Source organism: Kryptolebias marmoratus, linkage group LG15, assembly GCF_001649575.2.
Source record: "Kryptolebias marmoratus isolate JLee-2015 linkage group LG15, ASM164957v2, whole genome shotgun sequence".
Lineage (NCBI taxonomy): Eukaryota > Metazoa > Chordata > Actinopteri > Cyprinodontiformes > Rivulidae > Kryptolebias > Kryptolebias marmoratus.
Window position 1 is genome coordinate 11,876,950 of NC_051444.1, and position 17,331 is coordinate 11,894,280.

At 39.8% G+C, this 17,331-nt stretch overlaps 1 protein-coding gene across 1 annotated transcript in view; it reads left to right on the forward strand.

The window, feature by feature from the left end:
• smyd3 (SET and MYND domain containing 3) overlaps positions 1-17,331 on the forward strand; it is a 49,016-nt gene that overhangs the window by 4,523 nt on the left and 27,162 nt on the right. The window contains exons 2-5 of the mRNA XM_017418649.3: positions 7,282-7,345; positions 7,421-7,528; positions 7,855-7,912; positions 8,708-8,862. Coding sequence (XP_017274138.1) covers positions 7,282-7,345; positions 7,421-7,528; positions 7,855-7,912; positions 8,708-8,862 — 385 coding nt within the window. The remainder of the gene's footprint in view (positions 1-7,281; positions 7,346-7,420; positions 7,529-7,854; positions 7,913-8,707; positions 8,863-17,331) is intronic.

Below are 17,331 nucleotides of genomic sequence, written 5' to 3' on the forward strand. Positions count from 1 at the left end.
ATGGGCAGTCGGAGGTTTCTGCCTTCAGTTACGTTGTGATCATTAAATCTTGTGCGTGCCCCTCTGATGTTCTTTGACATCCACTCGGCTCTTTTTGGAGCCGTGCAGTGCCTGCGTTTTCGGAGCTCGAGATCTTTTGTGAATTCTTGTTTTGCATTTCAGTCACTATATCACAGAACTGGCTGAGCCGTGCTTCTTTCATTGGGCTTCTTTCTGGTGGTTGGAAATTCAGCTGCCAGGCATTTAGCTGAGATCAAACTGCATCTGCTCATGCTTCTCCTGGTTTAGTCTCTTTACTCTTTCCTCTCAGTGTTTTAGAATAGCTTGTGAAATTATTTTGTTCACCTCCAGTAAAATGGGAGGAAAAGCTGCCATTAAATACAATAAGTCTCATGTCCCACATAAAAAAAAACCTGCTTTTTCCTACGATCTTTAAGTCTTTAGCTCAACTTTATTAGATTATTTTGTTCGTATCTCTTGCCATCATAAAAGCCGGGCGACCATGTAAATGTAATTGTCTGTATTTGTCTGTTAGGAAAATATGTCATGAGCCACTGAATGGTTTTTTTTAATGAAACTCTCAGAAAGTAAACATCAGATGTACGTCTACAGCTGATTAACTTTTGGAGTCATCCCGATTAAAGAGGGCCACCACATCTTATTAACCCTAGCAAACACAAACAGTGCTATAATTCAGCTGATTTTTCAGTTATTGAGCTACAACTTGGTGTGGTAGTAGCTGAGAGTCATTCACAGCACATACTCTGGGCGCCAACAGATCACTCAAAGTCTTTGTCTAAAACTTTATCATTGAAGCCGGCGAGGGATCTGCATTCCTTCAAGGAATGATAGTTTATGTATTTTCCGTTTAAAGCATATTTTATAACTAAATTAAATATCTTACTTGCAGTTCTTTATTTAAACATAGTTTCTCTTTCATATGAAAACAGAAGTTAGTGTGAGCTGTGCAAAGAACAATTTATAACACTGAAAGGAAGGCTAAGTAAAACTAATGTTTGTACTCTGCAGCTTTGGTGCTGTAATTATTGAGCTTGTTGAAGAGCTGTATGATTTGAAAACCTATGAATATATAGTTTTCAGTTTGATGAAGCTAATTTAAGTTTGTGACATTTGATAATCGTCATGTTTGTGTGACGCACGTCTGTCAGTGACACAGAAGCCTCCCACCCTCTGGTTACTTAAACAGACCTGAGCAAGGCACAACCTGCCAGTTCAAAGTTCAAGAAAGCATTTCATTTCATGGCAAATTGGTTTGTACCCCATAGTTTGGAAAGAATTATTCATATTTCTTCTTGTTTCCCATGAGAAGTTAAGCGTACACTGCTGCTGTCCATTTTCATGAACTTAAACCAGAGCATCAAAGATGACTTCTCAGTGAAAAATGTGCCCTATATGAGATATTGTGCTTGTATGCGAGCGTGTTGTCCTGTCGGTAAGATGGTAAAACAATAAGGAGACCTGTGCCATATGATTCCCCTCAGGCGTCAATGAATCATCCCTTAAACAACTATTAAGAACTCAACAAGAGATCTGAGATGCAGCTGGTGTCCTTCTCACACACACAGACACACACTAGCAGCAGTGCTGTACCTCTCAGTCTGTTGTTTACAATGAATCATGTTTTGATATGTAAGTGTAGCCATGCTGTGGATCCCTGCAGTTTAAATAATTGAGCAGAGCTCACCCTGTGCCGTCATAGTAAAGGTGCATCAGTAGGGGGCAGTAGTGTCCCTTCAGGGGCTGCTTTCGAGTTATTTCTACTCCTCACATTTTCTCACATTCGCTTTGTAAACCTCTGCAGTCACAGTTCTGGCAATGCAGAGAAGTTGCTCTAGTATTAGATTTGCTATTTGGGGGAAAAAAAAGCTTGTCGACCAAATTTTTGGATGGACATGTTTTACAAGTGCTTCAGGCAACCGAAATGACAACTGGCTTAAACGGACCACCTTGCTGCCAGAGATGTGGTACTTTTGTTCAAAAGTGGAGCTGTAGATTTATGGTAATGCGTTTTATTTTCAGCATCTGTACTGTTCAGTTACGCAAGGAGCCATTTAGGAGTGAGATGTATCCTGCTGTGTTGTGCACTCAGTGGGGAAATGAGAGAGTTCGCTCAGGCACGACTGGACAGCTCAGGAGAAAGGAAAAAAAAAAAAAGGAAAGAATTTACATACACCAACACACACGTGCAAGAAGACAGAAGAAAATCAAATGGACTCAGTGCAGCATCCTATACTCATGGGGCATTAATTACCATGCTACACACACCAAGATTGATATGCTGAGGTAGGCCTAATTAGGTGTCTCAGAGCCGAGGCTTTACAAATCTGACCACATATATAAACACGTGTACACACAGATCTATTCTCCTGCATATTAATCAGGTAACAAGCATCTTTTAACCACTTCTGATGAATGTTTCTGTGTCCTAATTATTTTTGTCCCTTTTTGGTTTTCTGTTCCTTTAACTTGTGCACTTACTTTTTTTCTAATTCTACTTTTTTCCTGCTTTGGGCTTTAATCTTCAAGGAATTCAGGAGGCTAAAACTCACAAAGTAGCCTGCAGCATTGCTCTCGAGTAACACAAGCTCGATTTTTCTATATTCTACATCAAAATGAGTCTCCATGAGTCACATTTGTTTGTTTGCTTGCACTTAAGCAAATGGCGAAGCCCAAAAAGTGACTTTATGCTCTAATGTGTAGCTATAAAACTTTACATTTCACTAATAGCAATGATTTTGGGTGCTTGGCAATTTAAAATGGTCTTCATTTGAAATTGGCCACATGGAAAACAATAATTTATAAAGTTAAAGCAGTTATTATTTTTAAAGAATGAGAGAAGACTTGAAAGGTAATGAGGAAATAAATGACCGAAAGAGAGTACTGTGGAGAAATGAAGGGAAATAGTGTGAAAAAATGACATTGTGAGAAAGACAGAGAAACCATTAATTCAGTATTCTGCATGCTACTAATGAAGCCCTTCTAATGTTATTCATGAGTTTTCCTACTGTGCCTTCGGTCCAAGCTTGGACCCGCCATCCAGAAGAGACGCAACATCTGACAGAGACATGATGAAGAAGAGCAGAAAAACTGATGAAGGGGAGAAGGGGGCTGACAGAGAGAAAAGGGAAACTTGGCTGAAGATGAAACAGGTGGACTTCATAGAAACAATCATGAGCTCAGCATGACAGTAAACAAGTTTGATTCAACAAATAGCAGGGCTCTGTTACAGAATACTAATGAAACGAGGGAGACTTGGAAAGTTAGCTTTTTCAGCTGTTTGTTTTCTGTTTACTTAGTTGCTTTTTGCTCTTTCGTTTCTGTCGACATCTATATTTGGACCGAGTTAAGTCGGTGGACATAACGTGGCGCAGTTCATAAAACCGAGTATGTTGCAGAAATCCGCCTGTGTGCTGCCCCGAGGACAGTGTTGGGTCATATCTGCACATTTAAATCATGAAATAATGTAAAAAGTAGAGAACTGTTGAGTGGGTGTTTGTTCCTGGACTAGATTATCTGAAATAACAAGCAGTAAACACTAAAGATTTTGTTGCCACCTTTGTTACTGAGGCTGTGATTCTCCTTTGAGATGTCATGCAGGCACTCAATGTTGATATGTTCCTTTTCAAACCAGCTATGATAAAACGGATTATTGTTTCATTTTTACACAGCTCACGAAAAGCCAAAAGTGTGTTTATCTCATGAATCAATTTAAAGGGAGGAAATATTATTCTCCAGATCTGATCCATTGTGTCCTGCTGGAATACCTGAAATGTGGGACTGAAGTCTTAACTTGTGTCCGTGTCTCCGAGTCAGTACTTTGTATCAGCACTGAATCAAAATCCATAACAACAGCTGCTGTGCTTTAATGCAACTCCGTCAGTGCATAGGCAGCACTAGACTGGTGGAGCAATAAATATGATTTTAAGTCCTGTGAGTAAAATCGTAAATCCTATAGTGGTTGTTTTATTTTGAACAGATCCTGCCCAACTCTATCAGATATTGAGCAAAATCAAAACAACACATGCTGCACATTAACGTACAGTGAGGCTCTGCAGGGTGTAATTACCTCCTGAGGGGCAATGTTCCCAACAAGACTGAGTGGAAGAAATTTAGCTCTGTAATAAAAATAAAGTTGGAATTATCACACTTCCTGTCTGGTTCATAAAAGATGGATTGGCTTCCTGTTGCTGGCAGCTTCTGATCAAACTCCTAATGTAGGAAATGCATGAAACATGAACCAATCAAGCTCTGACCTGCTCTGATCTGTTGTTACTCCTCTGTCTCAAGCTGCAGATTTATTCCTTAAACTGTGGGCGACTTTCCTGTTTCTTTTAGATCTCGACATGACAAGAATTACTGCATTTTCGTGAACTCTCATCCAAGAGCGACACAATAAATTCGCAGCCGACTTCCAAGCTGAAAAGGTCATCGCAAATGAGCCCCGGTGGCATTCCAGGAGTAGGAGAGAAATAAGAGCCGGATGGTGAGGAAAGAGGCTAAATACAGAATAGAGAGCAGGAAAGAACAGGAGAAAAGAGTGTTTTGGAAACTTGTACACGACTGCAGGGGCCTCGAGCCAAATACAACACTCCCGTCTGGTCTCTAACTGATAGAGGACGCTCTTAACTTCTGTTGCTAATGTTGACAGGCAACAGCCTTCGGTCAGAACCACACCGTGTGCGAATGTTTATGTTAAATCCCTGCATTTGGCTTCCAGCTCCAAGTAACGCCATCTACAGAATTTCTAAGGGTGCCCAATGTAATCAAATGTGCAACGCTTTGCTCAATAGGCTGAGGGCATCCATCGTAACATGTTCTTCATTACCTCAATTTGTGTATGTAAGCTCATACCATGTCAGATTTAATTACCAATTTTAGGTTTTCCCCTCTTCTATAAACATTAAGTCACTGATGATGATGTAGAAATCACAAAAAAATGATTTTTCCCTTTCATTCCTATCCAGTCCATCTATAAGTTGCAGCAGTGTTGCTTTGAATATCTCCCCTAAAAGCTCTGCTTCGAAGTTAAATCTGGCTGTACAAGAAAAATGGAAAATATGGAGAACCATAACCCTACTGGGCAGGATTCACAGATGTGCATTTCAGGTATCAACAGTACTTGTCATTACGTTTGCAGGAAATGATTTACATTGCCAGATAATTTTTTGGGTTTGTTACTTTGCTTTGTTAGCCCAGCCTATGCAGAAAGTTGAGTTAAGTTTATTTAAGCAGCCGTAGAGACACCAGACAATCAAATCACCTTACTGATCATCTGTCTGATCTTCCAACTTTAGGCCTGTCCACTTTTCACAAAAGAAAATGAAGGTATAACAAAAGGAATCAATAAAACAAAATTACAGAGCTTACAACTTCAGGCCTGTCTCAGTTCTTTAAAATGAAGCATTGAGACACACTTGACAAACCTTTTAAAGGGCTTATGGTGAGGAAATGGCAATGACTCTGAGGCAGATGGATGGGACATTACTGGATCATTATTGGAGTGTCCCTCCTCCTCCTCTTCTCTGCAGGGAGGAGGAGGAGGAGGGACACTGGAATGAGCTTCTATCATTCAAGATGAGCTGAGATGAGGATGGGCTCAAAGTTAAATCTGACACCTATTTCTTTTTACTCAAGCTGTGCGACAGGAGGAAGTCTGACACTATCGAAAGGATTAGGATCTTTTTTTCAGAATGATGCTCCGTCACATGCATATTGTTGTTCTCCACGAGTCGGCTAGCCATGAAAGACGTGAAAGATGACCTCCTTCCTCACCTGATTAACACTATGTAGAAAACATGTGCGCCCTTCTCAAAAGAGCTTTACGATAAGACAAGACAACACACCTGTCTGAAGTGCACCAGGAACGTGTTTGCTGCTCTGGCAAATAATTACTTCTCTTGAAAGTTGTAAAAAATGCATGAAAGGTGGTTGTACTGGTCACTGAATGTTTTTGGGCGTTTTGTCTGTATTAGTTGTTCTCTCTAAAATATTTTAAACTGCATTGAAAAAACAAAATGTAATATGCAAAGTCTGGTAAATACAGCTCTGGTAGTTTGAGATTTATGTTGATATAGTCATTTTTTTCAGTGAATAGTTGCTGGAAATCACTGTACAGTAGATATAAAGCAGCAGCTATTGGGAGTTGTGTGGGGAAAGATGTGGCTTTCTGCTCCATTAGGAACATTAGTTTAAACATTTTAGAGTAACACAATGGGAGAAGAGAAGAATAACCAAAACAGTAAATCTTAGGCCTGAGACCCAGTCAGTCAGTAATTATCTATTCCTGTATATTTAGATATCGAAAGCATTAAAACTGTAGATTATTTGCTTGGCTCATATTAACCTATTCAGAACACACATACACACTCTGAATGGGTTCCCATGACTCATATCTGTTGTGTGTGTGTGTGTGTGTGTGTGTGCTCTGGTGGTGCACACTCCTGTGGATGTAATTGGCTGCGAGGAGCAGACAGACTCTGCTCTTACTTGTTATCAGGCTGAAGCCAAAATGGAAAAGACAGCAGTCAGACTAGGAGAAACACAGCAGACCTTCAAGGCTGAGAGTATACAGTCGCACAAAAATCCACACAAACACTGCAAGTGGACACACAGCTGTTGCACACCACAGGTCAGACACATCTAAGAGACCGAAGATGGGGTAGGTTGTAAAATTAGTTATTGCATGAATGCAGCTTAGTGCAATGGTGTCCATTCCTGGTCCTGGAGCGGCCACTATCCTGAATATTTTAGTTGTTTCTCTGCATTTCAACGGGTCTTCAAGTTCTGCAGCAGCCTGTTAATCACTCAGTCATTCAAATCAGGTGTGTCAAAGCAGAGAAACATCTAAAACCTGCAGGAAAGTGGCCCCTCCAGGACCAGGATTGGACACCACTGGCTTAGTGTAACATGAAAAAGAAAAAGCCATGGTTATAATTGGTAAAGGTCAAAAACTTGGGGAGATTCTTGTTTGGGTGGTAATGAGGCTGAGCTTGGTGATCTGCAACCTGCTTATGTCCAAAACTAACACGTTAGTGGAGCAGTTATATTGTTATCAATATTAATATTTATATTTAAAGTCTGAGCTAGGGCTACAGGGAAAAATGTTGGTCTCATTCCAGCTTAGTCATTGTCTTTAATATTTGTCCAACTCTACCCTAGAGACAGATCTTAAAATATATTTTCTTTATTTTTATGGAGGTGCAGTTTTTAAGGCATGTAATTCAAACGTGTCCCTTTTTTTTCTCACCCATTTTTGTCCAGACGTGAAACCTTGTTGAGGTGTTCCCAATGCAAAATGGCTCGCTACTGCGACACAACCTGTCAGGTACGTTCGTGTGTGCGGCAAACAAAAATCATTCGCCTACATTTGTGAGTATTTTTAAAGGTTCCTCTCCTGCAGAAGCAAGCATGGTCTGTCCATAAGAGGGAGTGTAAATGTCTGTGTCGCCTCCTGCCCAGACTTCCTACTGACTCAGTGCGTCTGGCTGCGAGAGCCATTTTTGCCCTGGTATGTTTCTGGAATGTCTCATCGTTAATCTCACTCAAACAGCGCGCACAAAGAAGGCTATGATAGGAACGACTAATCATATTTTTCCTTCTGTTAGTCATCTTCAGGGGGTCGTTAGAAAATCTAAAATTCTTATTTTGTTAGTAATTTGAATTAGTTTCACTTCTGAAAACCGTATTAATCTTAAGAATATTATTGTGACGCTACAGTACAAAACTGCTGTTTCTTGCTTGAGATGTTCAAGTGCTTTGTCTAGTAGCAAAAAATATATGTGTTAAACCAGAATGACATGCTGTTCTCCCATTTTCCCTGTTTTTTCTCTTTAGCTAAGTCCTCCTAAAAGCAGTATTGGCGAGCTCTACACTTTAGATGAGCATGAATCACGTAAGTCTCTCCTACGTTTCCACAGTTTAATGCTACTGCAATGACAAATGATCTTTTTACTTATTAGCTGTAGATATTTTTTTGTAAATCAACAAATCATTTCTTTAAATACTTCAGAATCAACCAGACTTCTTTTTTGTTTTCAGTATTCCACCTTTACCACTGTTCTCTTTGTTGTGCCATTTTCTGTACAGAATATTTTACAGCAGAGAAGTTCTGTGTTGAGAAACTACATTTAATTCCAGCAAATAATGGAAGTTTATGAGGGGAAAATGTTTTCTGTCAGGTTAAATTTGTTTGTGTGTGCAGCTCAGGGCCGCAGAGTTTTAATAAAAGTTCTTTTACAAAAGGCAAAGTGAAGGGAGGATACAGAGGCAGCTGATTTCCTGCTGAATGAAAAACTCAATGCTTTAAGGGTGCAGCCCAAAAATGTCCAAAAACAACAGAATAAGAGGAAAACATGAAAATACAAGATGATGGTGGAGTCTCTATAAACCCACACACAGCTCTCTACACTTCAGGTGGTTTCTAAGTATTATTAAGAAAATCACTCTTGCAGTACACAGATTTTGCTTTTTTATAACATATTTTAGACCATAGTATCATTATTTTCTTCCTAAATTCATATTTTACTTGTAGTCTTGGTCCTGTAGTTGTTGTCCTTTTAGTCTTGGCCTTGTATGTCAGAATAGCCCAATTTTAGGATGAATCATTTTGCATTTTTTTAGAAGTCTTTTAGTTTAGGCAATATTTGTCCTGCCATGTTTTGGTATCTTATTCATTAATTTGTCACAGACCTGGATTCTATGCCTGAGCAGAAGAAGGAAGGTCTGTCTCAACTGGCATCCATGTTGGAGGCGTATACGCAACAGGAAGTTTCTAACCTAACACAGGAAGTGACATCAGCCCTGCCCTCTTCCTGCCGGGATGCCCTCAGCCTTATTGCAAAGGTCAGTTAAATTAATGTAAACCCTCGTTTGGTTTTAGATACACTACTTGTGTAGACAGATGAATGCCTTAGCACACGTGAAAAGCATGATTACACAAACTTTTGGCATGTTCACAGCCACAAAAATACTGAAATTCAACTTAATTCAGGCCTCTACTGCTGACTTTAGCCAAACCTCAGTATGTGCATTTTCCCTTTAATCATACCCTTAAGTTTGTGTATTACGGCCATGTTCTTTTAAAACACATAAACTGCCTTCACTGAAACTTACACACCAATGGACAGTTATAGTGAGTTTGTTTTTACCACTGTTAGTGGACAGCTTGTCTCCGCCACGAAAGGCAGGTGATCATTTATTCACCTCTGAGCGTGCATAAAGTGTGTGTGTTTGTTTGTCTTGTCTGTTAGCAAAATATCTTGTAAACCAGTGGATGGATTTTAACGAAACTGTCTGCTTTGAGGGACAGATCCGTTCTGTGGTTGGTAATGATTCTGCACAATATCTGCAGCATACACTAATAACACAGACAAGGTGACGTAGGAGGGTTTTTTATGCATATATCACAAGGTAAACGTTTAAATTGTGACTTGCACTTTTTGTCTCACTCACTTAATAAGCACTTTTAGGTGTTCAACTGGAAATGTTGCTTGGGTAAATAAAAAAATAAGGGATTAAATGATTTTTAAAAAAGTATATTATAGCTTACCAATAGGAGGCACTGTAACTACGTGGACTCCATCCTTAATTTTCTTTGTAAAGAAGTTCTTAATGTTATTCGTCTTTTCGTTTGAGCATCTCTCACAATAGATTTCAAATCTTCTTGTCTCCTTTTACTGTTGTCCTTCTCTGCACACAGCCCTGCCTCTCTTCCCTCTTTTTTCTTTTTCTTATGTGCTTCTTCTTTACATTGTAACTGAGGAGTTTACTGTTGCATCAGTGAGCTTAACAAAATAGGTCATTACTGTACGTGTATGTTCGTGGCTCTGTGTGTTCTGGGATAACCCTTGTGGGGGACCATATTGTGCCACAACATATTTTTTTTTATATTAATAGTGCCCCTCTAGTTCTAATAATGTTACATAAACAGATACAGCTCATGCATACACTCTGACACAGAAAATAAAGCTTTATCATCTTACCCTTACTGTTCTTAATATACCCGAGGGTAACAATGAGTAATGAAGTGGAGAGTGTGTACATGTTTATTCTATATGCAGAACGGGGAAGAAAAGTTTTAGTTGTCAAAGATGCTTAGATGCACATCTATCAGGGAAGATATTTATAGAGCAGCAGATTAGCCTCATGTTTATTGTTGCAGCATAGCAGTGATTCCAAACCGATGACCATGACCATGTCATTTCAGCAGATGATGTGCGTCTGTGAAATGTTAAAAAACTGCCGTGGCATCATTTGTGTCTTCCCCAACTGCAGTGTTGTAATATATTGTGACCGATGAGATCTGTCTGATGCACATTTTAATGCTTGCCTTAAGCAGCTTTTTCTCTCTGAAGTGAGAACGTGGGTACAAACGTGTCTGAATGCGTACTAGGGGAGTAATGATACATGTATTTATGCCAAGTCGTCTGATTGCCTGAACTGTACATCAGGGTCCAGTTCATGCAATCAGATGAAGACTACAGTGGTCACAGGTGACCACTGTGCTCATCTTAAAAGGGCAGACATTTATTTTAAATGCTCATTAGCTGTCACAGCAGTTAAAAGGCACAACATAAGTGCACAAACACTCACATCATATGGACATGGTAAGTGAGATGGCATTGATGTGTCTGACAGTAAATTACAGGTTGTGTACCTCTAAAGATTCTTCTTTCCCATATTTCAGGTAAAGTACAGCAAGCTGGCAGGGTGACATTTTAAAGAATATTGCATGCTTTTTATTTTCTCAATGATATTTATGTCTTTAATTTACCCATTTTCTTCCTATTTTATTAACTTATTTCTCTATTTTAGTCATTTTAATTCAAGCTCCTTCATGCCAACGGGCCCTTGCAATAAAACATCGCTGCCACTGGCAGGTGTTTGTGTGAACTTATTGTTATGCTGCATCAGCTCTTACAGCCCCAGGACCCAATTTTTTTTTTTTACACATACTTATTACATGACCATCACATTACTTAATAAAACATGCAACCTCATAAAACAAACATTCACATGTCCCTCCTTCTCTCCAGAATCTGAAAACCAGCTCCGTATAACCCTGAAGAGAACAAAATGTGCGTAGAACATGGATGGACGGATTAACTTCATTTCCTTTATTCCTCCTATGTGAGAAGGGAGAATATTTCTTGTGGTCACGTAAGCATGGAGAGTTGGTTGAAACAGAAGAACTGAAAATGGCAAATCCAAGTCAAAGGGAAATGGGATGCAGCATAAACAGCGAGAAGAGGAACGAGAAAACCTAAAAAAAAATCTGAACAAGTTGAAGAAGGATAGAATAATGAATCACCCCAGTAAAAGGGTTGAAGTAGCTGCTTTTGTGGCTCTCTGTGGAAAAGATTGTAACTGGGACACCTGGGGAACATGAACACATAAATACACATTCTCATCTGTCCACGGTGGAGCAAAAGTAACTCTCTGTCGAAAACTATGTTGTATTGTTTATTACCAATATATATAGGGACAATTTATCACACACACACCCACAAACCACCTGATGTTACATGTGAGTCTGGAGTCAATAAATTCACACTCCGGCTGAAAACTATTTTGGCTTCAATTACAGGCGTTAGAATGGCTGTGTGTTGGGTGTGTGTGTGTGTGTTAACTCACATATTTTGGTTTAAGTCATTTTTTTTCTTTAGTGCATCTGGTTTGTTGTAATATAGTTTGTGTGTGGGCGTAATGCAGTGTGTGGACAGATGCATGTCTGTGTGCGAGGGTGAAACTTCTTATTCGGATGTACAAGTAATTTATTGTGCTAGGCTTTATATTTTTGGTCGATTTGTCGAGGAGCTAAATGGAATGCCGACCCCATCAATTTTGTATACCTTAACAAATGGAAAAGTTGCCACTCTTCAAGCATTTCATGGTAAAAATTGAGAAATTCGCTTCTTTTTTTAAATCCGAGTAGATGACGCATGCAAATAAGAGGTCAAGGAAGGAGTAAAGTAGAAAATTACAGTTTTTGTTTTATATAACAAGAATTAAAAATGAAATGGGAACAAATTCATGTGGTAATATGAAGCACAAAAACAGAACGTTTCTTCTGCCTCCATCAGCCTGCTTCTCTGTACTTGTGTTTGCTCATTTGCTACATGTGAAGTCATTAACATAATCCGTGCGTGTATGTGTTGGTATGTTCAGCCTTATCGCTCCAGCATTTCCCTGATCTACCATTGTAGCAGGCAGTTCCATGGGCGCTACCTAATTAGCTTAGGCTTTGCAAAATTACACACACGCCACACACATACAGCTTAGTGTAATGACTTTGAGTTCATCGTGAATGTAGTCACAGAAAGTGTAATGCGAGGGGAGAATAAAAAAACATTTACTTAATTGACAGATTGGATGCGTATGTGTGTGGGCGCTTGGGGAGAGGTGAAAAGAGGGAAATAAAGAGGGGAGGAGGAAAGAAAAAGAAAGCAGGCAGACGATGAGTGATGTGTGGGTAAGAGATAGGAAAGCAGACAGAAAGGAAGAAGATGGTAAAGAAGAAATTGAAAGAGATGGAAACCGTCAAGGGTAAACGAAAAGGGTTGAGAAGACAATTGTACTGAGATGTCAAGTTGGGAGATGGAGAATAAGAGTGAGATGAAGGGAACAGAGAGAGAGAGTAAAAAGAAGTGATTGCTCAGGGAAATCAAACACTGTTGAAGAGTTCAAAGTTGAATACAAATTATGAATACATTGAGACGTGTTTAATTAAGAGATGTGATTTTGGAAACCATTATGTTGCAGCATCCAGGCATGTTTTCACTGTGTGTGTTGTAGGTGCTGTGAGACTGAGAGCTGGGGGTAGGGTTTGCCTAATGAACTGCTTTTGGTTCCAGCTCTAGCAGCCGCTGTCTCTCCTGTCTCCTTTATCATCCCTCATGGTGTGACAGCTCATCTCTCGATCGCTTCAGCTTCTTCAGTTACCACCATTCTTTAGTGGTTCAGGTGGGTCTGTACTGGGATAGACACTTATAAATTATCCACATATACATGTCTGTGCGCTGCGTTTAATGTCCCAGTTGGCTACCAAAGGGAGATTCCTGCAGCAGGTTTAGCTCACAAATTAACCTGCCAAACAGATATGATGACAGGCTGAAGGCCTGGTGCTGGGCTGAGACACACTGGTTGTATTCAAGCAGTGGATTTTTGTCCTTCTCTTAGCCCCTTACCTGACATTTAATGACCCTGATAAAAGGTTTTGTGACAGTACAGTTAATTGTTGTTGCTCCGTTTGAACCAGGGCGTCACGGTGCAGCGGTTTCTTAGCACTGTTGCCTTGAAGCAAGAAAGACGCAGGCTTGAATCCAGGCTGGGGCCTTTCTGTGTGAAGTTTGGAGTTTAGGCATCTCTCTGGCTGCTCTGGTTTCCTCCGGCAGTCCAAAAATATGCACATTAGGTTTATTATTTACTTGACACCAGGTGTGAATGAGAGCATTAATAGCTGTTTGAATTGTTTATCTGTATGTGGCCCTGTAATAAATTGGTGAATTAAACCTATTTTTATTGAAAAGATAGACAGTAATTTGGTAGGAATTTGGTATTCTGTAACCCTCCTCCCCATCTTCTTTAGAATTCAGTTTGTCTTTTAACTTTGTTTTAAAAACAGTAAAATTATGCATATCTCCTTCTGCGTGTTAGCTCAGCTCTTTGGCTCCAATCATACCCACACTCAGCTGGAAGAACCAGTAGGTCTGTTCTGAGCGAGCTTTGTACTGTAGTGTCTAATATTGGCTCAGCCCTGTGGGTTATCAGCTCCTGCTCCCATGACACCTTTATTAGCTCTCACAAACAGGACAAATAAAGCCCGGGTGGGTAATAACAGCTTGGACTCTCCGTAAATAAACACTCACAGTAGCTGTTTGACTGCAAACATATTTTGAGAATGAATATTACTTTTTTTAGGATATTCGGCTCCCTAATTAGAAATTATTATTTTTAATCAGACCTGCAGCATGTCATTGACACGTTGTGTTTAAACCCTATAGAAAGAATTATTGGGGTTGTACCTTTTTCTTGAAGAGTTATTTGTTGTGTTTTTCTAGCAGGCATTCTGTTTGCACGCTACAATTGCAACACCTTTTGCTTTTAAAAACCTGGAGGGATGAAAGGAGCATTCATGGGATGTAACAAATTTACATTCTGGCTGTGCAAACATATGTCTGACTGGAGCCCAGTGGCACCACAAATACGATGGCAAACAGCCTGAGACATTTTTAAAAATCTTTTTCATAACAGCTTGACTGACCCTTTGGGAAACAGACTCCAGGTAACCCAGATAGTGAGTCTAATGTTCGCTGTAGAGCCTGTTTACTGCATTTCACAACTTAGATGTTTTCACCAAATAAATCAACTTGAGAAAATGGCTCTGCCCCTCTGCATATCAGGTTATGTCTCAGCTAACTTCACAAGTGCACATCACATTGAGGGAGATTTGTGTTATACCCGGTTTTTAGGTTTGCCAACGTTTGCTGTTGCTATCACCATGAAAGATGGGCAATCATGTAATCGCCTTTGTGCACATCTGTCTATTTGTTTATCTGTTTGTGAACGAAATACCTCATGAACCACTTGACAGGTTTGAATAAAACTCTCAGAAAGTAATCTTTTGATTTACATCTACAGCTCCTTAACTTTTGTGGTCAAACCAGTTCTAGATGGTTCCACAGCTAATCAAGCTTAGATAACACAAAAATGGTTATAATCAGTCATTTATGCAGGTATTGAGCTAAAATTTGAAGTGCTTTTTTTCAAGGAATGCTTCTTTAATTGTGTAAGTTGTAACTTAACACTTAGTATTTTGACAGTTTGCAAAAACAAAGAAAAAAAACAAGATATACCTTAATTAATGGCATTTAGAATAAATTTCTAACATTAGCCATTTTTTGTTAGTCCTTTTATAATTACTCTATTTAAATTTCATTTAATTTACCATTTTAGTGTATGTTATTAAAAATAACTAAATATATATTTACATTCTTAGTGGTTCTTAAATTAAAGCATCATAGTAGTTGAGCGGTAACTGTATTTTGCTTCTCAGTGGAACCAAAAGGGATTTTAGGATTTCACGAGCCCCTCCCTGGAAACACCCCCAGATCGAGATAAAAAGAGTGTAAAAAGGTAGGAGGGAAAGATGACAGGGAGAGGAAGGACAAACACACAAACATGAAGTCTCACTGGGCTTGTATATCTAATATTTTATAATTACAATCAGGAGCTCCTTTAATTGACTCCATCTGTGACCCCCTGAGTATTCATCGCGTGTTAGAGCGAGAAAAGAAACTCTCAAGCAGTGTGTTAATAAACATTAGTGGGAAAAGCTGTCAAGAAAAACTAGTTTGTGATGTATTCTGTGTGAGAAACTGAATGTAGCTCCTTTTCTCAAACACATTACTTGGCTGTATTTTTTGTCTGAATACAAACGTGCCCTGCATGTACGTGTACGCACATGACCCACTCCTCAGTCGCTCATTTATCTCGTCTTTAGCTGCTGCCACGCTGGGATTTGAGATTTAGTTCGGCCTGATTTTGCGTATCTCAGCTTCTCCAAAGGTCAGTTTTGGCGTTTTCATGAGTGATGAAATCACATGAAATTGGCCTCACGGAGCAGCGTGTCTGTCCTCGCCTGGTGTCAGTATTTGTTGTGGATTACATTTTCTGCTTTCGACACAGGAAATTAATTTGTCCCCAGTTTCAAGTATGCAGATGTGTCAGCAGGAGCGTACTGTATGTGGGACCTCCTCCTGCCAACACTCAGCGACTATTTATGTGATTGTGGACAACTTGAAAGCACCACCATGGGTTTCAGTGTTTAGTTTTTGACTAAAGAACACTTTTCACAATAATTAGAGCGTTTCCAAACAATATGCAACGAGCCACCAGTTCTTACTTTGGGATTAAATATGGCAGTGGTTGGTTGATGAATGGTCAGCCCTACAGGCAAGGTGTGTAAGTGCATTAGTTTTATGAAATCTCTTGTTGCCCAGAGTTCAGATGCACTCATCGGTCTTGTGAATGTCATCCAGCTTCAGGCTGCATGTAATCCAATTTTAGCACAAGACAATGATGTCTCGTAATGACAATCACACTTATATTGACTGGTCTGAGAGAGTGTGAGTGTCCTGACAGATACATGTGTGTGTTATAGTCTGGGTTTATTTCATGTAATGTGTTTCCTTCTACACACACACACACACACTCACAGTGCTCTATTGTCCTTGTGAGTCAAGGACATCTTATTTTCACAGGTGAGGGGACACAGGCTGTTTCTGCCGTTTGTGAGAGCCGGGCAGAAATGAGGACACGGGAGGGAAGATGAGGCTGAGTGGTCGCTGAACAAAGACTTGGAAATGAGAAATCGTATGTGGCCGACCCGCGCCACATTGCTGATCTTAAATCTTCCTAATTTGAATAGTTAACAATGAACACATAAGCAGCATCACAAGATGAAACAGCGAGATGAATGGTATGCAGTATTATCAGAAAATGAGCTTCCCTCATTTCATCCATCCATCCATCCATTTTCTTTAACCGCTTCTCCATTCCGGGTCGCGGGTAGCTGGTGCCTATCCCCAGCAGTCACTGTGCGAGAGGCGGGGGACACCCTGGACAGGTCTTCCCTCATTTCAGTCCCAGTTAAAATTGTGTTTTAAAACACAACAAACTCCAGAATTCATTTTAAACTTGTGGCTGTGAAAATATAAAAACCGTCTCCCTCTCTCTCTGTCTGCTGGTGGGCATGACTCCCCCGTTAGCTGACATTTCAGTGCTTGGAGGTCTTTTGATCTTTGATTTCACATCACAATCTCTGCTCATCACACTCTCCACACACCCCCTTTTTTACCCCCTCATCCTTTCATCATCCATGGCTGTATTGCTGAATCGGCTGATAACTCTCTGAAGTAATGGGCAATGAGCTGAAAAAGAGCAGAGGAAAGGGAGATGGAGGGAGGAGGGGGGAGGAACCTGAGGGAGGAGAGGAGGAGGATCAGGAAAGATGAGAGAAATATGAGATCATTTGTTAAAGGTTTTGGAGGAGATAGTAGAAGTAACTTTGAATTATTTAGGTTTATTTTTAAATAAACAAGTGTATAAGCTACAAATATATATTACCTTGCCACGCAGCGCACTGCTCTTTTATGTTCTGCCATTTTTTCTTTTTTTTTTCTTCTAAAAGCACAAGGCATCGCCTGAAAAACAGCACCTGGCTGCTGCTTTCCCTCTTAAATCATGTGGAAGCAGCAAGGGTGGATTTCATTTTCAGTTTTTTTTTATTTTGGCTTTGTTTTTGTTTAATAA